Source organism: Ictidomys tridecemlineatus, chromosome 8 (assembly GCF_052094955.1).
Source record: "Ictidomys tridecemlineatus isolate mIctTri1 chromosome 8, mIctTri1.hap1, whole genome shotgun sequence".
Taxonomy (NCBI): Eukaryota; Metazoa; Chordata; class Mammalia; order Rodentia; family Sciuridae; genus Ictidomys; species Ictidomys tridecemlineatus.
Window position 1 is genome coordinate 113,889,398 of NC_135484.1, and position 24,468 is coordinate 113,913,865.

Genomic DNA, 24,468 nt, shown 5'->3' on the forward strand with positions numbered 1-24,468 from the left:
AAATAAATATACACACACGCACACACGCATGCGCACACGCGCGCGCACACACACACACACACACACACACGCACACACGCATGCGCACACGCACACATGCATACACACGATCTTTGCTCTTTCTTTGGGGTGAGCAGCTGTCCGTTTGCCTGGAAAGGGAGGGGCTTCCTGGAACTGAAGAGTTTCAGTTTTAAAGTTTGAAAGTACAGGCTGGTTGGGCCCCTTAGGGGAGCACTTCTCACGCTGCGTGCTCTCTATTTCACTTCTGTCTTGTTGCCCGTGCCCTTCCCTAGAACGTGACCTTCATGAGGGCAGGGACCCTTGAACGGTGCAGGAACTGCATGTGGTTCCTGCAAGAAGCTTGGCATTGCTGGGTGAACCAGTGAAGGGGGCCGCGGCTGGCCCCGAGCGCCGGCCACTGAGCTCTTGTCCTGGGAAGGAGCCCACGGTGCTCTTCCGCTGAGTCACGTCCCCAGCTCTTAACCTATTGAGACTGGGTCCTGCTCAATGGCCCAGCCTGGCCTTGAACTTGTGACCCCCTGCCTCGGGAGCCACTGGGATCACTGGTGTGTCCCACGGCACCTGGCTTGTTGGGCTTTTTAAAACCACCTGCAGGGAAAAATACACACCCTCCAAACGGGAAGTGTCCTCCGGCCAGAGGCCGAGGGCTGGCCCAGGGTGGGTCAAACACCTGTGACTTGTCCATTCCTCCCCACGCCCCTCCCATCAAGGGCAGAACCCAGCAAGATGGAAGAGCTGAGGGGCCCAGGCCACTGCTGACCACTGCCACCCCCTGGTGGTCTCCTGTGGAAAAGCAGCTTCCTCCTCCAGTGGCTCATGGAGGGGCACAGATATAGATACCAACTTCTTTCTTCAGCCTTTCCCTCTCTCCCTCCCTTTTCTTGGCTTTTTCTCCCTCCTTTCCCTCTCCCACTCTCCTCCCTGCTCTCCCGACCTTACTGTTCTGCTATCTGATGGAAAAATCTCTGACTTTAGTCCCCTGACTCTGGCATTCCTGAGCTGTGTGACCTTAAGCCAGTCACTAACCCCCTCTGGGCCAGTATCCTCAAGGGAAAAATGGGGACTGCAATCCCTTGATGATAAAAGGAGATAATCCACATAGAACACCCAGCCCAGCGCTAGGCCCTCTAGATGCTTATCAGTATTGCTACCATCCTGCTGCTCCTTGGTAGTTAGCTTGCTATCTTCCCCCACGTACCCCAGGCTGCACCCTAGACTCCTGTGGGTACTCCTAAAAAAATACCCAGGCCTCCCACATCTCAGGTCAAGTCAATAAAAATCTTGGGTGGTGGGCACAGACATTGATAATCTTTATTTTTAATTTTTTTTTCCCTGTACTGGGGACTGAACCCAGGGGCACTGTACCACTGAGCCACATCCCCAGCTCTTTTTTTTTTTTGAAACAGGGTGTCACTAAGTTGCCCAGGCTTCAGGCTGGCCTCGAACTTGTGATATTCCTGCCTCAACCTCTTGAGGTGCTGGAATCTTGGGGTGTGCACCAGGGCGTACTCCTGGTTGATTTTTTTTTTTCTTAGAATTTGTTTTAAGTTGATTTTCCTTTTAAGTAGACTCTACATTTTAGATGCTCAACAAAATTTATCATAAAATACAGAGAGTCCCCGTACTGGTTGATATTTTTTAATCTTAAAATTAACAACATGTGGATATATTCACCAGTATTTTTAGTTTTATTTTCATTTTGGCACTGGGGATTGAGCCCAGGGGCATTTGACCACTGAGCCACATCCCCAGCCCCTTTTATTTTTAAGTTTGATACACGGGGGTCTCCCTAAGTTACTGAGGATCTCACTAAATTGCTGAGGCTGGCCTTGAACTTGTGATCCTCCTGCCTCAGCCTCCCGAGTGGCTGGGATTGCAGGTGTGGGCCACCACGCCAGGCTCACCAGTACTTTGGTAAAGCAATCCAGCTTGAGAGCTGCACCAAGAGCACCAACAACTCTGGATTACCTGGACTTTCCCAGTTTTAGCACTGAATGTCCCATGGCCCAGGGACCCCTTCTGCCCTGGCGAATTGGGACAGTTGGTTCCCCCTTCTCAAAGGAATGGACCCATATTTTCTTCTTTTTCTCTCACTTTTTTTTTTTTTTTTTTTTTTTTTTGGTTAAGGGGTATTGAACCCACGGGCACTTGACCACTGAGCCACACCCCAGCCCCCTTTTCACATTTTTATTTAGAGACAGGGTCTTGCTGAGTTGCTTGGGGCCCACTAAATGGCTGAGGCTGGCCTTGAACTCCATCCTCCTGCCTCAGCCTCCGAGCCTCTGGGATTACAGATGTGCACCACGTCCCCCGGCTGGACCCATCTCTCCTGCATGTTGGAACAGGACGTGTGGCCGGCGGTGGCTCAGTCAGACAGGTCCCCGTCATCAGTCACTCCGGGGCTGCAGCCCCCGGCTGCCTGTTCCACGGCCCTCACCCAGCGGCCCTTTAGCTCCTCGGTCTCGGCCTTGAAGGCGTAGAGCTGGCCCGACTGTTGCAGCTGGAAGGCCCTGGGGTCCCCCTGGGGCCCAGGGGTCACCTGGTAGCCCAGCAGGGGGATGGAGGTGTGGGCTCGCGTGTCCTGGGGGAGGAGGGAGAGGTGGGCTGCCACCCACCCAGAGCACACACTGCCCCTCCGACCCCATGGGGGTCCCCCATAGAGACCTGGCCCTCAGAGGGGGACGGACCCGCGAGCTGCAGTCTGGGTCCAGCTCAGATTGGACTCTGGGCCTCGGTGTCCATCTGACGTAGGGGCCAACCCTGCCCTCACAGTGGGGAGGCCAGAGCCGGGCAGCGGGAGGTGGCCTTACCTGAGGAGCCCCGTAGACGTAGAGCACGAGGGGGTCGTGGCGGGGGATGACACACCAGCCCCGGGGGCCGCTCCTGCCCCACTTGTCCCCGAGGAGCTGCAGGAAGCTGCACATCAGGCTCTGGCCGGGCCCGGGCGGGGCGCCTTTCTGGAAGCAGAGAGGACAGGGGCACAGTGTCCTGGACCCACAGGCAGGCCCGGGGCTGGGCGGCTCCCTGTGTAACCTTTGAAGCAAGGAGGGGTCACTTGCCCCGGGGGACTCAGAAATGTCACTCCATGTGCCTAAGTCACCAGTCTGGCCAGTGGCTGAGCTGCATGGAGCCCCGGCGGGACCTGACCCGAGGCGTGTGCGCCCACGGGGGACCGGGGCTGGGAAGGCTTCCCCCCTGGTGGGATGCCCCAAGGAACAGAGTCGGGGCCTGGGCAGGGACCAGGCCTGGAGGGAGAGGGGGATTGGGCGGGAGCCATGTCCGTGGGAAGGACCAACTTGAACCTGGGAGCGGACAGCTCCTTCTCATCTCCTAGGGACGTGGTGTCCACCTGGCCTTTGGGGGTGCGGCCGGGATCCGGGCTGGGTGACATGATATTTGTGGAACAGCCGGGACCCCATAGGGGGCCCCTGTGGGGGAGGGGAGGGGCTCGGTGAGGCCCTGAGGCAGCGGACAGAACGTACAAAAAAAAAAACCGGCGACAAAAGTGTGGGGCAGGTCACCCTCTGGACCTGGGTCTCCACGGGAGAGGCCCAGCTGGTCCCTGAAGTCCCTTCCAGCTGGTGGACCCTGCCATCTCTCAGGGCCTCGGGGTGGACAGCGCTCAGGCTCTGCCTGTCCTGGAGCCTCAGGGTCCCCATCTGTCCCCATCTGTCCAGTGGTGTCTGAGACACCTGCGAGCACCGTGGGGCAGGCCTCGGGACGTGGGCAGAGACTCAGAGCCGCTTCTGTGTGGTGCCCGGCCCCGCTGCCCGGCTGGGGGAGGGGGTGGAGGTGCCCCTCAGCACCCAGGACCCGCCCAGCAGGGACCCAAGGTCAGGGGGCAGGAGGCCCCACCTCCAGGATGCCCCGCCTCCTGTCCCTGTCCTCGGGCAGCACGCTCCCCGTGAGGAAGGTGAAGCAGTGCAGGCAGACCCTGCTGGGCCGGTTGCCGTCGTACTGGAGCTCGGCCTTGTAGTCGGAGCACCGCGCGCACACCACCTGGGGACACGGCATCGTCAGCGCGGGGACAGGAGAGCCAGCGGGCTGCAGGGGCAGAGCAGAGCTGGTCCCCCAGGCTGGCTGAGCTTCAGGGCGGGCCAGCCCAGGCTCTGGCTCCGAGGCTGTAGGCCTGGGGCCTGGCCCCTCTGCTAGGGCCCCTACTTCCCCCCTTTCATGGGGGGTGGGACTCTGGGGGCCTCAACCCATTCACTTATCAAAGTGCTCCAAGTGAAGGGCCAGGGCTCTTGTCCTCGTGTGAGGGTGACAGCAGGCCAGCCCAGAGGGGGCAATGACTTGCTGAGGGCCACACAGCAAAGTGGCAGCACAGACCCTCCACCATCAGGGTGTGTCTTCAAAATCCCTCAGTTTGCTTTGGGACTCATGCAAATGTTTACTCCATCCCAGAGTCCAGAATGTTCTGATAGGAAAATGATGGGCCAGTTGTTTTACCTGGGAAGAGATGGAGCACCCCCACCCCACCCCGAGTCCATCACTGAGTCCAGAGGCTGCCATGGATCAGCCTGGGGAGACCCAGGAGACGGGCGTAGGGAGACCCAGGAGCCGGGCGTAGGGAGACCCAGGAACAGCACCCAGCAAGATGGGCAGCCAGGAAGGGGGTGCAGGAGCAGGGGCGGGAGGAAGGGCCCGGGAGGAGGGTGTGCGCCCAGGGCAGTGCTGAGCGTCCCTCCCTGGCAAGCCTCCCGCCTGGCAGCAGGGGAGACAGAAACCAGGCACCTGGGCCACCGAAAGGATGAGTCACCGACTCCCAGGGCGCAGAGATGTGCTGGGGCACGAGAGGCCGCCGCAGCCAGGGCCCCACACAGAGGCTCCGGCTGGCCTGGGAGTATTTTATTTGTGTTGAGAGATTTAAATTATTTACTATAACTAGTAAATATTTTTCTGCTTCGCCAACTTCTAACTTTGCAATTCTTCAAAACTACAGGCAGGTTGGAGCTCTCTCTCTTTTTTTCCCCCCTGTGGTACTAGGCATTAAAGCCAGGGCGCTCAACCACTGAGCCTCATTCCCTGCCCTGGTCTCGCTCAGCTGCTTAGGGCCTCACTAAATTGCTGAGGCTGGCTGTGAACCCTGATCCTCCTGCCTCAGCCTCCTGAGCCGCTGGGATTCCAGGTGTGGGCCACCCTGGGGGCCTCTTCCCTGTGTTTAGGGACTCCTTACAGAGGTGCCAGTGTAGATGGGTGAGACTTTCACTTACAGAACAGCAGAGTCCCCAGGCCCCTCCTGTTTGGCGGGCGCATGTGACTCAGGGCTTGCCTTCTGGTGCAGGTGTGTCCTTGGCCCTAGAAACTGACCTCTGTCCTGATTGCAGTCCCGTGTATTTTGGGGACACCTCCCCGACTAGCCCCAACCTGTCCTGCTGGGCTCCTCCTGTGCCCCAGAGGTTGTTAAAGACGGAGGGTGCCCTGGGCTTCTCTGCCTGCAGAGTAGATGGAGGGGACATGGTGTGACAGGGACGGGCTCCCGCAGAGCAGCAGGTGCACCAGGCCCAAAGCAAGAGGTGTGTGGGGGGGGGCACCCTGGCTCCTGAGCCCAGCTGAGCACCGACCCTTGGGAAACGGTGGACAGATGGCAGGTGGGAGGACAGGGTCAGCTCCGGGACATCGGGCAGGTCCTTTTACTAACGGGAGCTTCGTTTCCCATCTGTGAAGTGGGGCTGCCCAGCTGAGCGCTGCCGAGGCCACCTGCGCCAAGCTGGGGCGCTGGGCAGCAGCCGGCCCAGGGAGGAGCCCTGCTGGACGGCGGGACGGGGGCGCTGGCGGGGCACTCACGTAGCCACAGGCCCTGCAGTGGTGGCGCCGGCGGGTCAGGGCGTTGAAGGGCTCCTGGCAGCGCATGCACATGGTCACCATCTTGTCCCGCACCCACTGCGGTGCTCGGAGGCCCAGCTCCTCAGACTGCCCCTGTGGGGCAAGGGGGGGCTGGGCAGCGGCGCTGGAGGAGGTCTGCGCGCCGGGTGTCCCCGGGGCTTCCGCTTGAAACTGACTGAACCCATCAAGCCTTCGTGACGGGTCACTCACTACTCTTCTTATTTCACAAGTGAGAACACTGAGGCCCAGAGAGGCCCAGTAACTCAGCAAAGTCACCCAGCAAGCTCATAGAGGAAATCAAGTCCCACACAGTCTCCCTGACCCACCTCCCTTGCCTCCCCGGTCCCATGGGCTCAGGTAATTTCAAATCCCAAACTGCACCTGGCCGGCAGCCAGAGCTGCAGCCTCTGTCCCCTTCCCTGGGACACGGCAGGGGGCCGCCCCCCCCCCCAGGCCGTTTTTGCTAGTGGGAAACTTGGTCTCGGAGTCGCTGACTGGGGAGAGGTTGGGACTTCCCCTGGTCCCTTCAAATCACTCCTGGTGGGTGACACTCCCTGTCCCTTGGAGCCACCTGGGTGGAGCAGAGAGGGAGCTGTGGGAGGAGGGGGCAGCACAGGTTTCACCTGCTCCTGGGCGTCGCCCTCGGGGCCCTGCACCGCAGCCTTGAAGGTCTCATTCCGCTTCTCAATTTGGTCGATGGCGGCTTGGCAGGCCTGGGGCGGAGGGCGGAGAGGGGGTGTCACTGAGGAGCCACCCCCAACCCACAGACCCAGCAGAGAACCAGCCCACCAGGCCCTGGCCCCCAGGCACACAGGGGCTGGCCCCAGGAAGGAGAAACTAGCCCGAGTACAGATGTGAACACGGAGGCCCAGAGACGTCAAGGGACTCCCCCAGGATTTCCAGCAAGGCAGAGGGAGGCAGCAGGATTTGAACCCAGGGCTGACTCCAAACTCCACAGACAGACCAGGAGCCGCTGGGCACACCCGGGTTCTAGGGTCAGAGTCCTAGGAGCCCCAGAGCGTTCCCATACCTGGATCCAGGAAGCCATTTCCTCCTGGGACCTGCTCAGAAGGAAGGTGCACATGGGTGTCCGAGGCGCGCGGCCGGGCCCCCCGCCTGCCCCCCAGCGGCTCCTACCGCGCCTGCAGCTCCAGGGTGCGCTGCTTCCCCGACACCAGGAAGCAGTGGGGGAACTCGGCGTCGGGCAGCTCCCGCACCTGCAGGCAGGGGGACCGGTCACTCTCTGTCGGTCACTCTCTGTCCCCTCGGCGGCAGCACGGGCAGAGAGAAGGGAGGTGGGCTGTGCCCAAGAAGCAGTCCCCATTGGAGGGAGGGACAGGGCTGGGGACTCGTCCCCCACCTCCTTAGTGCTGCCCAACCAGCAGAAGGCACCTGCCGCCGGGCCCCCTCTAAGCCAAGGGGCCTTGAAGCTGCGGGAGTCCGAGCTCCGGTGGCCCAGTGTCGAGTGCGGGTGACAGTCCCCACAAAGCTTCACCCCAAATGGAAACTGCGTCCCCAAACCAGGCGGGTGTGTGAGGGTTAGGGCACCATTTTCTTGGTTTAAAAATGTCCATAATAAAAAGCTGAAGGAGGCCGTGGCCCACGCCTGTGATCCCAGAGGCTCAGGAGGCTGAGGCAGGAGGATCACGAGTGCGAAACCAGCCTCAGCGATTTAGCGAGGGCCTAAGCAACTCTGTGAGACCCTGTCTCAAAAAATAAAAAAAAAAAAAGTGCCCCTGGGTATCCCCAGTACAAAAAATAAAAGACAGAAAGAAAATGACCTGTGCGGCCGCTCTGGAAGGCAGCCATGGCCATCCTCAACCAGGAGGACACAGAGACCTGCCTGAGGTCACACAGCACGAAATGGCAAAGTCAGGGTCGCAGCTCAGGTTTTGGGGGACCACAGCTCAGGTAGGAGAGCACCTCTCCACCCCAGACCTGGGTCCTGGCAGCGCAGACCTCCCGGGCCCCGGGGAGAGGGTCACAAAGAACCTGGACACACCGGAGCCCGAGCCTGCGCCTGGGAAACTGGGGCCTGATGCCACCAGACCCTTGAGCCCTCCGCCGTGTCTGGCAGTGGCCGGGACTTCACAGGTGATGGGGGCCACCGCCTCCCTGACAGCACTGACCCTGAGCAGGCCTGGCCTCGGCCCCAGAGCCAGTGTCCCCTCTGCTGGGGCTGCGGGGGTTTGGACTCGCCACCCTGGGCCCCGGGGAGCCGCCAGGCGGTGAGAGGCGAGGTGGGGGGAAGAGAGTCGGGAAGCCACCCAGCAGCCTGCGCTCCATCAAGGACCAAACAGGCTGGGGGTGTGGCCAGTGGCCCTGCGTCAGGTCCCCTGTCACACCCCCCAAAAGAAGGGGAGCTGGGGGCTCCTGACCTGGGTATCGGGGTCCCCCGAGATGCTCACAGAGCCTCTGCCGCACCCAGCCCCACCCAGCCCCGGGTGTGGTCACTGCGGAGCCCCGCCTGTCCACACGGTCCTTTGTCCTCATTGGTGAAAGGACACCCTTCCTCCAAATGCCTTGCTGACATCTGTTGGCAAACTGGCATAACATCCAGATTTTGTTGGAACAAGACATGTGACTGCCATCTGCCGGACACTTCTCACTATAAATATGCCATCTCCATACTGTCACAGTCGGCCAATATGCAGTCTGCTGCAGATGGCACCTCTCAGATGAGGTATCCTTGTGCAGTGCACAGCCTGCACAGCTCTACATGGAGTCCCTGAGGGGCTGGACCCATAGTCCTTCCTTCTTGGCAGACTGGCCCTGGGCAGGATGGCAAAACATTCAGACCAGGTGAGACTGTGGAGTCAGTGACACACCAGAAGGAGGCCAGTGTAATAGGTCAGGGAGAGCCATCTTGATGGTTCAAGACCAGACTGCTTCTTCTAAACCTCAGACTCAGAACAGGGTCCAGCATAGACATGGGGCTGCGGACAGCTCTGCACCTGCCATACCAGTACCATCCAGGAGAGGGTGCTGTGTGGCCACTAGAGGGAGAAAAGCTCACCAGACATATTTTCTTTCTGGTGCTGGGGATCGACCCCAGGACCTTGCACACGCCAAACACGCACTCTACCACCAAGCTGCACCCCACGTCTACGTATTTTCTCTTTATGTCTGTGTTGGTGCCTGTTTCTTGACCTTTCTGTCAATCTCTGTCTCTTTCTCTGTGCCTGAGTCTGTGACAAGATGCCATCCACGGAGGATCCCACAGAGACACCCCTGAACACACCCGGCCTCTGGGACATTCAAAGTTAGATCCCTGGGGGTGAGGACACACTCCTCCCTCAGTCAGCTCAGGGTGGGGATGGGCTGTGAACCCCCAGGAGGTGCCCAGGACCCCGCGGGCCATCAGACCTGCAGGCTGTGCCCACTGCAGACAATCTAGCATGGAGCAGGGGGTCTCCAGCTGTCTCAGGGCCCAGGCTCCAGACTGGACCACACCTGCAGCTCGGGACGGGGTGGGGGGGTGGGGACATGGAAGGGTGCGGGGAGGCCAGGCCCCTGCAGGTCCAGCCCTGGCTTCAGGACACAGTGGGCTCAGAAGCCGGCAGGGAGCACCATGGTCAGGACGGATGGCTGCCACCTCCTCGTCCACGTCTGAGATCTGGCCACAGACTTCATGGCTCTGGGCAGAAGCCTCACTTGGGAAGCTTCAGCGTGGGGATTAGACCACAGGCTCCAGACCCAGGGACGCTTGGGGCTTTGAATCCAGGTCGTCCAAACCTGGATTTGCCGTGCGACTCTCAAGCAAGACACTTAAACAGGGTCTTGGTTTCCTTATCTTTCTCAGCGGGATCCACAGTAGATGCACTCACACTCAGGCAGACTTTGAAAGGTTATTTCCTGCAGCTGACACCCTACACAGTCCTGAGTAGATCACTGGTTGAGTAAATTGCAGCCCACCCATAGTGGAATACTATGCAGCCGCATAAAAAGAGGAGGCAGCTCTAATGTGCCAAGGGCGACACTCTCCAAAAATACTACTGATGCAGGGCCATGGCCATGGTAATAGCATGTTATGTGCAAAGAGAAGCCAAGGTGACTTCAGGAGGGGGAACAAGGGGACAGGGCAGGGAGGAGACTGCTCATTGTATATATTTTTATATTGTTTGATTTTGAAATATGTATTATCTGATTGTTAGAGAATGCAATTAACATCAGCAGCAGCATTATCGTTATTTTGGGCAGCGCTAGGACTTGAACCCAGGGCTTCCTGCATGGGAGGCCTGGGCTCTACCTCTGAGCTACATCCCCAGCCCTTTATTATTTTTTATTTTGAGACAAGGTCTCACTAAGTTGCTCAGGCTGGCCTCAAACTTGGAATCCTCCTGCTTCAGCTTCCCAGGTGGCTGGGATTACTGGTGTGCGACACTGAGCCTGGCTTATATTTGAAAAACTGTTTTAAAGGGCTGGGACGGTGGCTGGAGCCGCAGCCCAGGGGTGGCATCCTTGCCTAGCATGCACGAGGCCCTGGCTCACTCCCCAGCACTGCCGGGCCCTGCTCAGACCTGCTGACTCGGAACCTGCAGCCACCATGCCACCAGGGGCCGGGAGGGCACGTCACTCCTTGAAGCCTGTGGACCATGCCCCACCCCTGGGGCCCAGGAAGGGCCCCAGCAGGAGGCTGGCCCCGCGGGTGAGCTCTCCCTCCAGCCCCTCCAGCCCCGCGAGCTGAGGACCACCAGCTCCCTCGCCGCCCAGGACCTGGGTCACCCCCACCTTCCGGCGGAGCCTCTCACCTTCATCCCGGCCACGTCGATGCGGGTCCTAACTTGGAACTGGGCGCCCACCTGGATGACCCTGGGCACGCAGTAGAGCAGCATGTTGTTGAACTGCGGGGACAGGGGCCGGGTGAGCGCAGGGGCGGGGCGAGTGCATGGGCGGGGCTTCCCGGGGTGGGCGGGGCTTCCCGGGGTGGGCGGCGCCACCAACCCACTCTTCTCTGGTCACTCTCTGGCCTAACTCCCTGGACATCACAGAGGAGAAGGAAGGGGGCTGCCTAGCCCCTGCCCCACTGAGGTGGTGCTAAAGGTCACCTTACCTGTGGGCCTCGAGGGAACAAAGCCAACTTCAAAACCTACTAGGCTGTCCTCAAGGGGGATCAGGGTCCAGGGCCTTGGGGGAGTGAGGTGGGACCACCTTGCCAGATCTCAGGGGAGCCCCTGGCTTCTTCAGAGTGAACAAGGCAGTTCTTTCTGGTAGCTAACCTAATGCCTTCCTGCTGTACCTGTCCTAGAACAGCTCTTTTGTTTTCTGGGGCATCTCTGGGAAGAGTGTAGATAGAAATTCCAGAGGTAGTTCCCGACTTCCTAAGTCACCAGGCATCAAAGCACAGTACAAAACACGGGGTCTTCCCTGACCCCCTGCAGTGCCAGGTAGTGGCCAGACAGAGGCCACCTGGGCCAGAGGAACCGGGAGCTCCCCTCCCCAGGGTGGGAGGCTCGCAGCAGCCCCTACCAAGAAAAGGTAGCGCTCCATGGGGTCGCTGCGGCGGAAGGAGATCTTGAGGACCGGGCCCTCGCGGAGCAGGTGGTTGGAGGGGTCCACGATGTCGTCGTCGAGGCCCAGGCGCTGGTACACCTCCCACAGGTCCTGCAGCCGCTCCTAGGGGAGGGGCACCTCAGCCAGGCCAGCAGGGTCCTGCTTGGTGGAGCCGGACGGGCGGGCGGCTGGCAGTGGGCAGGCGTCGGGGCCGCGTGGATCGAGCCACAGGAGGCAGGGCAGGCCCAGGGGTCCTCCACGCGCTCGCCCCAGGGTCGCGCTTACCATCTCGGCGATGGCCGCATTGGAGTGCTGAGCCGCAGAGAAGATCATGTCCAGGGCTTCTGGAGAGGAGGCAGGCCAGGGTCATCCCCTGACAGCTGGGGCTAGGGGCTGGAGGCCGGACTGGGAGGCCCTCGGGACCTCCAGCACTGCCCCTGGGCGTGTGCACAGGTGGTGTCTGGATGGCGCAGGCCATCGGGGGTCGGGAGACTAGAAGGGACCCGAAGGCAGCGCAGTTTGGCTTTGGTGACTCCCTGTTCCCTGCACAAAGCCGGAACAGTGGGAGAAGCACAGGGTCTGGCACCTGCAGCTCTCCTCCTTTCGGGCTGTGTGACTTTGAGCAAGTCACTTCAACTCTCTGGGCCTCAGGGACCTTTTTTGACACACAATGGCTCGCGGTACGGATAATGTCCATAAGGTCTCAACCACGGTTACTGATGGTGACGATCCTACAGTCCTATTGTAGGTGCTCAGTAAACAGGTGCCCCCCCCCCAGCCCTGGCTCCTCACTCTGGGCGTCCGCGCGGTCGGGGGCCTGCGCCGGCAGCTTCTGGACGTACTCCTTGAGCAGCAGCTCGTAGCGGGGAACCCTCTGCACCGGTTCCAGCATGTGGTGCTGCAGGGTCAGGCTGCCCGAGGCCTCGCTGCTCTGCGGAGGACAGGTGGACTGGCGTGGGGCGGGCGGGAGCCGGGAGACGCCCCGAACCCCAGCCAGGCTCCCCTCCCGCCTCACCTGGATGCGGGCGATGACCTCCTGGAAGGGCGGGGACTTGTCGGTCCAGGTGGCCAGCAGCTCTGCGGCTCGCCCAAAGTTCTTGACGTACTCGCTGTACATCTTCAGGAACGGGGCCAGTTTCTGGATCACGTCCCCGATGCGGGGCGTGGCCGTCCTGAGAAGGACACCCAGGGGTGGCCCTCAGCCTGGCCACCTCCTCTGTGGACTCCAGTTGGGCGCGGCGAGGCCCGCTCCCTGAACAGATGGAGGCTCCCACGGTGTGGGCGGGCTGGTCCCCCAGGCGCCCCCAGGGCAGGCGCTCCTGTCCCCTGGCCCCCCACCTGCCGCAGCGCTGGGCCTGCCACAGGGCTGGGCAACTCCTCCATGGTTGGCCGTGGAGCATGACCAGGGCCCTCCCGCACCTTAGCCCTTTCCACTCTCACAACCCTGCGGGTGGAAAGAGCCTTTAGCCCATCCTAGAGATGAGAACAGGAGGCTCAAGGGGTAAGAAGGTATCCACCATGCTCCCAAGGCAGGGCCTGGGGGTCATTCAACCCAGGGACAGCAAGAAGCCAACCCAGGAGCTGGCCTGCCTCAGCTGCGTTTCCACCCCATCAGTCACTTCCCCTGTCCTTGGGCCAATCACATGGCTTCTCTGTGCCTCAATTTCTACTCTGAAACAAATGGGAATGATGGTAGGTGGACTCATAGGGTTGCTCTCTCTCTCCCTCTCTTATGTGTGTGTGTGTGTGTGAGTGTGTGGGGGATACTAAGGATTGAACTCAGGGACCCTCTACCTCTGAGCTACATCCATGTCCCTTTTTATTTTTTCTTGTGAGACAGAGTCTTGCTAAATTGCCCAGGCTGGAACTTGCAATCCTCCTGCCTCAGCCTCCTAGGTCACTGAGATTATAGGTGTACACCACCACACCAGCTTGCTCTCTCTCTCTCTCTCTCTCTCTCTCTCTCTCTCTCTCTCTCTCTGTCTCTCTGTCTCTTTGTACCAGCGATTGAACTCAGGGGCACTTAACCACTGAGCGCTATTTCGTATTTTATTTAGAGACAGGGCCTCACTGAGTTGCTTAGGTCTTGCTAAATTGCTGAGGCTGGCTTTGAACTCAAGATCCTCCTGCCTCAGCCTCCAAAGCTACTGGGGTTACAGTCATATATATCACTGCTCCCAGCTTATAGTTCTTTTTTTTTTTTAGCTGTAGTTGGACACAATACCTTTATTTGTCTATTTTTATGTGGTGCTGAGGATCGAACCCAAGGCCTTGACGTACTAGGCGACCGCTCTACTTCTGAGCCCCAGCCCCTAAAATATTTACTTTAATGGTGATTACAAAGTAAAACACATATCTATAACAAGGCCCCTATGTATTGACCACCAGTTGGTGACCTCCTTTTTCTAAGACTTCCAAGGACACTTGGACATCATGGCATTTCTTTGGCAAAATATATAAAGCAAGTGAGCTTTTTCCATGAAATGGTGGTTACCTCTGAAAGCAAAGAGGGTTTCTCGTGTGACCACAATGTGGCCATCGAGTGGCCGCTGATTCCAAGGTTGGATCAGTTCCAGATGTGAAGTCCAAGGCCAAGGTCAGTGAGCCCCGCTGCCCCTTCCTGCACACACCTGTGCCTGTCCCTCCCTCGCCCCGGGGAGGGCCCACATGGCCACACAGCGGGCACAGGCCAGGCTTGGCGGCCTCACCAGTCCTCTAGGCGCCGCTGCAGCTCGGGGAGGAAGAAGCGGGCGTGGAACTGGTGGATGGAGGAGATGTTGGAGAAGATGAGCCGGACCACGTCCTCAGGGAAGGCCTTGCTGCCCTGCGCCTCCCGCAGCAGCTCCTGGAAGAACACCTGGGGCCGCCACCCTGGGTCACCGGCTGCGGGGGGGAGCACCCGCCAGCCCACCCAGGGGAGAGGGGCCTGGGGTGCTGAGGGCTCCGCCCCTTGACCTCCCACACTCCCGCCTGCAGTGGCCCTGGGGAGGGACGGCAGGGAAGACTGCTCTGCCATTTCACAGGTTTGGGGACATGGGGATTTGGCCAAAGTCTGACGCCTGATGAACGTCAGAAATAGGCCATTGGGGTCTATGGAGTTCTCGGACCTGAGTCACCAGGCCCAAGCGCCCTGGGCTGAGGGTCAGCCATCTGGCCCTGCGGCTCTAGGGCTCCTTAAGGAAGTCGGCGTGTCCATGGGGGATGGTGGGTGAGGAGCCCGGACAGGCTGGGAGGACAGGCCAGGGGGACAGGATGGGAGGACAGGCCGGGGGACAAGCCAGGGGGACAGGCTGGGAGGACAGGCCAGGGGGACAGGATGGGAGGACAGGCCGGGGGGACAGGCCAGGGGGACAGGCTAGGGGGACAGGCCAGGGGGGACAGGCTGGGAGGACAGGCCAGGGGGACAGGATAGGAGGACAGGCCAGGGGGACAGGCCAGGGGAGACAGGCTGGGAGGACAGGCCGGGAGGACAGGCCGGGAGGACAGGCCAGGGGACAGGTCAGGGGACAGGCCAGGGGGGACAGGCTGGGAGGACAGGCCAGGGGGGACAGGATGGGGGGACAGGCGGGGGGGACAGGCTGGGGGACAGGCCGCAAGGACTATCTGTGGGCGCTGGCCTGGCCACCAGGGTTCTCAGCCTCCGACCACGGGGTTCGGTAGCTTCAAACCCAGGGTTCCTAGCCCTGCTCTGAGGACATGGGTGGTGGCGGGCAGGGGACACTGGTGCTGGGCCGGGGGTGCTGGCCACTGGCCTGGTCCAGAAGGTGCAGGCGAGCCACGTAGGCCTGCTCCGTCTCCAGCAGCTCCCGGACCACCCTCTTCTCCTCGGGCTCCTGCAGGGACGGGAAGAGGAGAGGGGAGAAGGGAGCTGGGGCGCCTCTGGTGAGCCCTCGGTTTGTCACTGTGGAGCACCCTCCGCTGTTCCCGCCGTCCCCTGGGCATCTGGGCTGGCCCTGGCACGAGGCCATCAGAGAACCTGCAGACGGAGGCTGAGCCCGTGCTGGGGTTCAGAAGGGCCCCCTGAACCCGGCAGCTCCCACGGGAGCTGGGAGTCACCACCTCAAGAGAGCCGGCTGCCTGATGGAGGGACCTCCAGGGAGGCCCCAAAGCGGGGAGACTGGAGGCCACAGGGAGAAAGGGAGCTCCTAGAAGCCCAGCCTCCGCCATCCCTGCCCAGGGAGCCGCTCACAGGTTGAGCCGTCCTGGGCATTCCAGCCCGCGGCGCCACCTGCCTGCGGCCACGTGAAAGAGACCTCATTAGACACTAAGGTGCCAGAGGCGGTGGCGCAGGCCTGTGATTCCAGCTGCTCTGGAGGCTGAGGCAGGAGGATCGCAAGTTCAAAGCCAGCCTCAGCAACAGCGAGGCCCTAAGCAACTCAGCGAGGCCCTGTCTCTAAATAAAATATAAAAAGAGCCGGGGACGCGGCTCATGGCACAGCACCCCTGGGTTCAACCCCCTGTACCAAAAATAAAAGTCTCAGGGCTGGGGTTGTGGCTCAGTGGTAGAGCACTCGCCTGGCACATGTGAGGGGCTGGGTTCAATCCTCAGCACCACATAAAAAGAAATAAATAAAACAAAGATATTGTGTCCCCCTACCATTAATAAATATATATATATATAATTTTTTTTTAATTTAAAGATAAAAGACTGACCTTTGTTAATTAAGGTCAAGTGAGATGAGGAGCATGGATCCTAAACCAATAGGATTGGTGTCACTGTGAGAAGAGAAGGGACCGCTGGAATGTGTATGCACAGAGGAAAAGGCCACTCGGGGACACAGCAAGAAAGTGGCCGTCTACAAGCCAGGAACAGAGGCCTCCCTAGAAACCCCCCCCACACACACACCTTGATTTTGGACTTGAGTCCCCAGAACGGTGGGAAAACACCTTTCTGTTGTCCAAAGCACACAGCGGGTGGGATACTGGCAAGACAGCCTGGCAGACTGACGCAGCCCCCAACCAAGACCAACAGAAGAGCTGTCCTGCAGCATGCCGGTCACCCCAATGAGGTCATATTAGGCCACTATGTTTGGGGTGTCTGCTACGCAGCATTTGGTCACCAGAACACACCACTGCGATCATCCATCATAAGGCACAGAGAGGTTAAAGTGACTGCCCAAAGTCACACAGTGAGAAAGAGGAAGAGCAGGATGTGAGCCCACAGAGCTGGCTCTGGAGTACAGTCCCATGTATTGTCCCCCCCTCCCCCCCGCCGCATCCACAGGCCAGGAAACAAATCTGTAGGAGAGAGGTGACCCACTTGGGACCAGACCCAGTGTTAGTCTAAGGAAATCAGCACTCAGACCTCCATTTCTGGTGTGAGACTGTTGCCCCCTCCAGAGGGTAAACTGAGGCCACAGCTGTGAAGCATCCCAAGTTCACAAGGTGAAGACTGTTCCAAGCCCTGTGGCCTTGAACAAGTGTCTTTTTTTTAATATTTATTTTTTAGTTATCGGTGGACACAACATCTTTGTTGGTATGTGGTGCTGAGGATCGAACCCGGGCCGCACGCATGCCAGGCGAGCGCGCTACCGCCTGAGCCACATCCCCAGCCCTTGAACAGTGTCTTAAGCTTCAATTTCCTTGCCTAAAAGACCAAAATTGAACCACCATCACCATCACCCCACCACCCAGGCTATTGCGAGTCAACATGCACATATCAGAGACAGCATTTGGACTTTGTGTTTTGGGGACTGGCTTATTTCACTTAGCATGATAGCCTCCAGTTCCATCCATTTACTAGCAAATGCCATAATTTAATTCTTCTTTATCACTGAGTGATATTCCATTGTGTATATGAACCACAGTTTCTTTATCCACTCATCTATTGGAGGCACACCAAGGTTGGTTCCATCGTCTAACTACTGTGAGTTGAGCTGCTATAAACATTGAGGTGGCTGTGTCCCTGCAGTATGATGATTTTATTTTTTTTTTTTCTTTTTTTTTAAGAGAGAGTGAGAGAGGAGAGAGAGAGAGAATTTTTTTAATATTTATTTTTTAGTTCTCGGCGGACACAACATCTTTGTTGGTATGTGGTGCTGAGGATCGAACCCGGGCCGCACGCATGCCAGGCGAGCGCGCTACCGCTTGAGCCACATCCCCAGCCCCAGTATGATGATTTTAAGTCCTTTGGCTATATACCAAGGAGTGGGATGACTGGGTCAAACGGAGGTTCCATTCCACGTTTTCTGAGGAATCTCCCTACTCCTTCCCCGAGTGGCTGAACCCTTTTGCAGCCGCACCAGCAATGTCAAGGGTGTGCCTTTCCCCACATCCTCGCCAACATGGGCCGCTCCTCGTGGGCTTGGTGATTGCCAGTCTGACGGGGGTGAGGGGGGCAACGGGCAGGTGGGGAGAGTCCAGGGGCTGTAGCCATCCCGGGCTGGTGAGGAGGGACTGTCCAGCTTCTGGCTGATCTGTGATCACACAAGCCCCCCACCTGGGCTCTGGCGGGAGAGAGCGTCTGCGGAGGCGGTCAGGGGAGAGGCCCAGTGCTTACCTGTGGCACTGTCCCTTCGCAGGTCCCAGGTGGGCAAGGTCTCCGCCAGGCCCCGCTGGACAGCTTGTTCTTCAGGGAGCTCAGACACCTCCTGCTCACGGTCCTGGGCCCAGACTCGGGGGTCTCCCCGACATGCGGCTTCTCCCATGGCCCTGGGGCTGGTGGCGGGGCCTGGTCTCTGGGCGCAGTTCCCGGGGTCCTGAGAAAGGAGCAGACCCAAGAGTGTCCTTGTCAGAGAACAGGGAGCACCGCAGCCTGTCCCCGTGAGGATTCTGGGGGTGACTGTTGTCCATTTCTGGTGGGCAGCGGCTCCCGAGCGCCCGGCACGCTGGAGAAACTTGCCAAGTGAGACCTCCACGTCTCTCCCGAACCTTGGAGGAACTTCAGTCTTCAAGATGAGTCAGTGTGCCCTGTTTTATTCTCTGGGGAACTACATACTTCCCTGTTTGAAGTGCAGTCAAATTCAGAAGACACCCCCCGCCCCTTCTACAGACAAAGCTTATTAGTTGGCTCTTCTCAGATCACCCTGCGCCTCACCCCCGAGTTAATTTCTGTATCAGTAACTGATACACGGAGGGAAGGTGGGAGCCATGGAGTGATCTAAAGTGAGGGCAGACCTGCTAAGCTCAGATGGGACCTTGGCTCCCCACATGACCCGCTGAAGAAGAAACCAGGCTAAGAGCAGATCCCCTGCTCCCCCAGGGCAGGGCTTCCAAGGGCAGCTTGGCTAACCTGCGTTCTGGGTCTGCTGGTCAGTTACATTCTGTAGATGAGGGACATATGCACCCTCACTGGATATGTCCAGTGACATGGGCTGCGCCCCATCTCCCCTGGCGCAGAGCGGGCATCGTTATGAGAAAGAGGCTGGAGCGTCAGGGGTCGGACACGGACGCAAGCTCCAACTCTGCAGGGAGGGATTCTTATGATCCCATTTTGTAGCCATGGAAACTGAGACACAGGAAGGACAGGGACTTGCAGCTTGGACTTGACAAAAGTGGGATTGGGATCAGACGGGCCGGCTCTGAGCCTTGGCCCTGAGCTGCTTCTCATCTGCGTAAAGGAGAAACAGGTCCAGAGAGCCAAGGTGACCTGCCCCAGGCCACCCAGCCAGTGGGTGGCAGAGGGACCAGGGGGCAGGCTGCTGCCCCAGGACCCTCAGCCCTCCCTGGTACCCCAGAGCTGCTTCCTCAGCGTCTCGCCCGCAGCCTGGCCCCGTGGCCCCAGGCTTTCTGTTCTACACTCGGTTTCAGCTTCTGCATTTCTCTGCCCGCGCCAGGCCCGCTTCTGCTTCCTCCTCACCCCAGGTTCCCATCAGCCGAGCCTCGGAGCCCCCCAGAAGCCCAGGCCAGGCGCTGGGGGGGTGCCCCTCACTCAGGACAGGCTGGTCACCCTCCTGGTGGCACCTGCTCGGTCGCCATTCGGGTCACAGGGCTGCCCACTCCATCTGGGGTGCTGCTGGGCAGCCGCAGGGTGCCTGGGGGCTCCACCGAGGTCACCCCACACCTGGCGTGGTGGCTGAGGCCCGTGGCCCCCACCCCCAGGGCTGGGTGGGCCAGGAAGGCCGTGCCTGAGAGCTGTCCTCGGTGCTGAAGGGGACGAGCTGGGCCGGGACCCTGGGAGTCAGCTCAGGTGACTTCAGGGTGGATCAGGCCACCTCCCTGCCAGAGCCCAGGGGAGGCTCTTCCTGGTCAGCACCTGGCCCCTCCTAGCACTCTGCTGCCCACGACCTTGCACCAGGGTCACTACAGGAGCTCAGCCTCCGAACACGGGAAGCCTCCCCCTCCTCCTCCTCTCGGGTTCCCGCAGGTGCTCAGCCCCACTCCCTTCTGGGTGGGGGTCTGGCAGCCTCCCCCAGCTGGGGTAGAGCCCCTGGCTGGCGGCTGCGGGAAGCCCCCCTCTGGGAACCGCTCTCTGGGAGGGAGACCCACAGACTAGTCCCTGGGGCGGTAAAATCCCCACCAGACCTTTGCCTCAGCAGGGACAACTGGGGGCCACCACCCCGGAGCTCCCTGGCGCAGGCCAGCCCCTCCTCCTGCTCCTCTCTCCCCTGGTTGTCCCCAGAGCTCTCCACAATAGACCTCCTGCGGCACATCCCCATCTCACGGCCTCCTTCCAGGGGACCCGACCCGGGCTGATGCTAACACAGGCCTGGGCTTGGGGAATGTCTGCTGAGTGGTGAGGGCCACACACACGCGCGCACACACACACACACACACACTCCCACATCTGGTCCTGCCTGTTCCCTTCAGCAGAAGCCTCAGCATGGCCCCAAAGCACAGCAAGCACAGGGACTTAAAGCGGGGGCATCCCGGGGTCTCGGTTTCCTCGTCTGTCAGGTGGACACAGAAGCGGAGGTTGTGCCATCCAGGTTGGCCGTTAGGATGATCACATGCGACACGGCCTAAGGGGGCGCAGACGGTGCCCTTGGGCAGGCTGTCCGTCCATGCACCCTGCCTCGCCGGGCACAGTCCCTGCTTCTCTCTCCGTTTCAATGACGTCCACTTTCAGTTTCCATGTGTCCTGTGGCAGTGACCCGCTATAGGTCTGCCCTACCCACAGCGAGGAGATGCTCGGGAAGGATCAGCTATTACTTCTGGGAGGTGCTGGAAGGGCAGTGGGTGGGGTCTGCAGCCCGACACTGCCCTAGTCCACTCCCCCCATAACCACACTGGTTTTTGGTTTGGGGTTTTTTTGGTGGGGGAGGTACAAAGGATTAACCCAGAAGTGCTTAACCACTGAGTCACACCCCCAGCCCTTTTTTGTATTTTATTTAGAGACAGAGTGTCGCTGAGCTGCTCAGGGCTTTGCCAAATCACTGAGGCTGGCTTTGAACTCAAGACCCTCCTGCCTCAGCCTCCTGAGCAGCTGGGATTTCAGGCCTGTGGCACCATGCCCGCTCACACTGGTTTAACTCTTCCAACACACATGGCTCTGTCACCGAGCCGCGTTCCCGGACCCCAATTGCACTCTCGATGCTCCAAGGGACCCATGACCCAGGGTGTGGGTGCTGCCCAGACAGGAAGATGCCCAGGGCAGGACCCCCCAGAGCGCTGCTCGCAGAGGGGGCTCAGGAGGCCCTGGCCGGGGGCCTGGAGCATGTGCCGCTGGACACCCAGGGCTGCCTGCCTGTCCCAGACCCTCCCCGCAGCCCAGTACCTGCTGCTCTCAAACACAGTCACCAGGGTGGACACGGAGGCCAGCTTCTCCTCATTTGCCGGCTCCATCCCGCCCGCCTGCAGGGTGGTCCTGAAGTAGGGACACTCAGCCACCCTGGCTTGGGGACGCTGACGGGCTAGGACATCCTGGAGTGGGCTCCCATCTTTCCCACGGGCTCCGCAGGCCAGCTCCTGGCTTCAGAGTGAAGAAAGAGGAAGTGGTCCCTGGGCCGCCTGCAGGGACAGGCCCTGTCCCCAAGTGGGAGGGGCCAGCAGGCCCCACCCTCCCCAGAGGGCTGATGTCCCCCTCCTGGGGACCCCAGGTCCAAAAGCCACCTGCAGGGGGCAACAGGGCCAGGGGTGGTCCCTGGAGCTGGACCCCGGGCTTCCTTCTGTGCGGAGTGGCCCTCATGGACCCCAGGGGTCTTCACTTTGGCCACTTCTCCAGCAAGTTCTTCTCTGGATCTGTCCCTCTTCACTGCTGTAAGGAAACAGCTTTTGCTCAGAACTGATCACAAACCTGCCAAGGGCCGCGGGGGGGGGGGGGGGGGTGGGGGGGGGCTCGTGGCTCCCCCACCTCCTTGCCGGGTGCTCTCAGATCAGCCGTCACTGTCTTCCCCTCGCGGCCCCCAGGGAGGGCAGCTTCCGCCCTGAAACTTGGAAGATAATAATAGCTAACACCAGCACTTTTTTAATGCTTTATAAGTATTTTCTTATTTAATTCATAATCATCTTAGATGAGTCCAGTGACTATCCCCATTTTCTATCAGAGGAAATTGAGGATCAGAGAGGTTAAGTAACTTGCTTGAGGTCACCCAGGAAGAACACAAGAGGATTTAAGATTTTCAAAACCACAAAAAAAAGTTCTACGGGTTCCAGCAAAGATGTGTTGGGAGCCCGGATAAACACCTCGCAGCTCCATCCTCAGGCCTCCTGCTGCTTGCAGGCTGGGTTGTGTCGGCCTGATGCCTCCTGGGCCACCTGGTCTACCAGTTTTTCTAGACAAATGCCCACGGCCTCTGTTTTTCTCAATCAAGCTGCACAGGCCATTCCTGGCCCCTCCCACTGGGTTCTGGTCTCTTGTGTCCTTAGCCAGGGCCCTCCACTGAGATTGGTCTTCGTCCTGGAGCATAGGGACTGAGCCTGAGTTATCTCAGTACCCTAAGCGCCTGGCACAGCTTCACGCTACAGCCACTGTGAACCCTGGGGCCTCACTTGCCACCAGCTGTATGCATTCCCTCAGGGCTTTGCGGGAGCTGCTTCCTCCACAGCAGAGCTGGCCCCGCCCCCAGCCCTGCATCCCACTGACCCTCCCCCCCACCCCCCACCCCCGCCTGTTCTGTTTCTGGTCTTATTTTTCATTATGAAGAATCTAGGGCCGGGGTGTGGCTCAGCGGTGAAGTGTTTGCCTCACATGTGTGAGGCCCTGGGTTTGATCTTCAGCACCACATAAAAATGTATGTAATAAAGGTACTGTGTCCACCTACGATTTACACACATACACACACACACACACACACACACACACACACACACACAGGCAGACAGGACCCAGCATGCTCGTAGCAGGAAGACACAACCCAGTAGCATTCTTTATATAAAGAATCTAAATTTAGGGCTGGGTGACCGCATGCCTGTCATCCCAGCAGCTCAGGAGGCTGAGGCAGGAGGATCGCAAGTTCAAAAGCAGCCTCAGCAACTTAGTGAGGTCTAAGCAACACAGTGAGACCATATCTCTAAATAAAATACAAACAGGGCTGAGGATGTGGCTCCGTGGTTAAGCACCCCTGGGTTTGACTCCTAGTACAAAAAAAAAATGTAGAACAGATGCAAAACTAGATAAAACAATCTAATGCACCCATCAATCCACCACCCAGACCCAGCAACCCCCACCTCTTCAGTCCCCTCCCCAAGCCACCTCGACTGTGCCTTCTCTTGTCATTTTGAAGCAAATCCCTGACATCACATGCTTTCCCCACAGATATTTCAGTGTGTATCTCAAAGATGAGGGCGCATCATTCAGTAAATAAATAAAAATACACATACACACAAGTGTATCTGCATACCTACTGATCACAGCGACACGGTTTTACATGTACATGTGTTTTACATGTGATCACGTGTGTACATATGAAAGATACTACATCATCGTACCCAACAGAGGTTCAGCAACAACCCTCAATCTAATTGAATATCTAGAAAACATTCTGAGTGCCAGTTCTTTATAAATGCCACCATTAAAAAAAAAAAAAATCAGGGGACTCAAATAAGGCGCGACATTTCCAACGAGCCACCTCGGCCTGGACTCACTTGGTGTCCACAGGTCCGTCCGGTCCGTCTCCTGCGCGTCACAGTTCTTGAGAACACGCGTTACTGGCCCCGTCGGTCTCAGGGGGGAATCTTGCCATTGAGGTATGGTCCCCTGATTCCTATCAGCGTCCTTTAGGCCTAGAGCCCTGAAGGCCACTTCTTCTGGATGTCCTCCTGGGCCGGGGCAGCCTCCCTGCCTGGTGCTCCAGGCTAGGGCAGGGCCTGAGCACGCGGCCTCCTGGCTGGGGCCCAGCCCAGCACCGTGTCCCCCACCAGTGGGGCCTCCGCAGGCGTGTGGGATGGAATGGACAAGTGCCACACCCTGAGTGGCAAAGGACTATCTCATCACTTGGCCACCAGTGCCCTGAGCCTCCCAGGAGGGCTCTGAGCCCCGACAGTGCCAGGCCGGGGTGGGGGGGAGATGGCACGTCTCCAGGTCCACCTCCAACCCGGCTCCCGCCTCCAGCGAGCACAGGGCACCTGCTGAGAGCCTAATGGCCTGTGACAGGGCTGTGGTGGAGGGACAGGGCTCTGGGGCAGAGGCAAGCAGCCAGCTGAAACTGCTGCCATGGCTGCTGCCGCCCTCCAGTGTCCCTGTCCTGCTCCCTCCTCCACCCCCTGTCTTTGGGAGGTCCTGGTGGGCCACCCTCTGGGTTGCCATGCAGTGGGCAGAGGCCACCAGCGGTGCCAGTGTGAGAGGTGGGCTCCAAAGCAGTCCGTCCCTGGCTGAGAGAGAGGAGGACAGGAAAAGGCCAGCTTCGCTCAGGGACCAGCCTTCCTGTCCCCTCCCACAAGCAGCCAGAGTTTTCTACCCTGACCCTGGGCCAGAAGTTCACCATCTGCTGAGGCTTCCTGCAGGAGGGCGCTGAGCGGCTGGTCAGCGGGCCTGACCCCTCCAGCCAGCCCAGGAGCCAGGGCACCTTCCCTTCCCGACCCCGGCAGCCGGGTGTCTCTAAATGTCACTGTCCCTTGAGCGGGAGCCACTGTGGAGGCCCCTGAGCAACCCGGGGAGGTGGGACCTGCTATGTCCACACTCTCTGGGCTGCAGGTGGAAGTCTGCCCCAGGCCACTGGGATGGCAGCAAGCCCAGCTGGCAAGAAAGTGTCTGTCCTGACGTCGGTGGCGGCTGGAGGACGTCAAGGAGGAACATCAACAGCCTTTTCT

The 24,468-nt window shown here is 59.4% G+C and overlaps 1 protein-coding gene across 2 annotated transcripts; it reads right to left on the reverse strand.

The window, feature by feature from the left end:
* Positions 1-1,307: 1,307 nt before the first annotated feature.
* On the reverse strand, positions 1,308-24,468 carry Fgd2 (FYVE, RhoGEF and PH domain containing 2). Of its 2 annotated transcripts, XM_005318745.4 has the most exons (18): positions 23,305-24,468; positions 21,331-21,475; positions 20,996-21,190; positions 17,840-18,038; positions 15,093-15,173; positions 14,049-14,197; positions 12,356-12,512; positions 12,133-12,271; positions 11,626-11,684; positions 11,317-11,463; positions 10,599-10,691; positions 6,985-7,064; positions 6,878-6,908; positions 6,471-6,560; positions 5,809-5,940; positions 3,877-4,020; positions 2,832-2,978; positions 1,308-2,602 (listed from the first exon to the last, which is right to left on the reverse strand). In XM_005318745.4, the coding sequence occupies exons 3-18, from the start codon at positions 21,061-21,063 to the stop codon at positions 2,387-2,389; spliced, it is 1,932 nt and encodes a 643-aa protein (XP_005318802.2). In that variant the 5' UTR covers positions 21,064-21,190; positions 21,331-21,475; positions 23,305-24,468; the 3' UTR covers positions 1,308-2,386. The 2 variants fall into 2 exon arrangements, with proteins under 2 accessions (XP_005318802.2, XP_040138521.2); XM_040282587.2 differs by lacking the exon at positions 3,877-4,020 and having other exon boundaries at positions 23,305-23,636.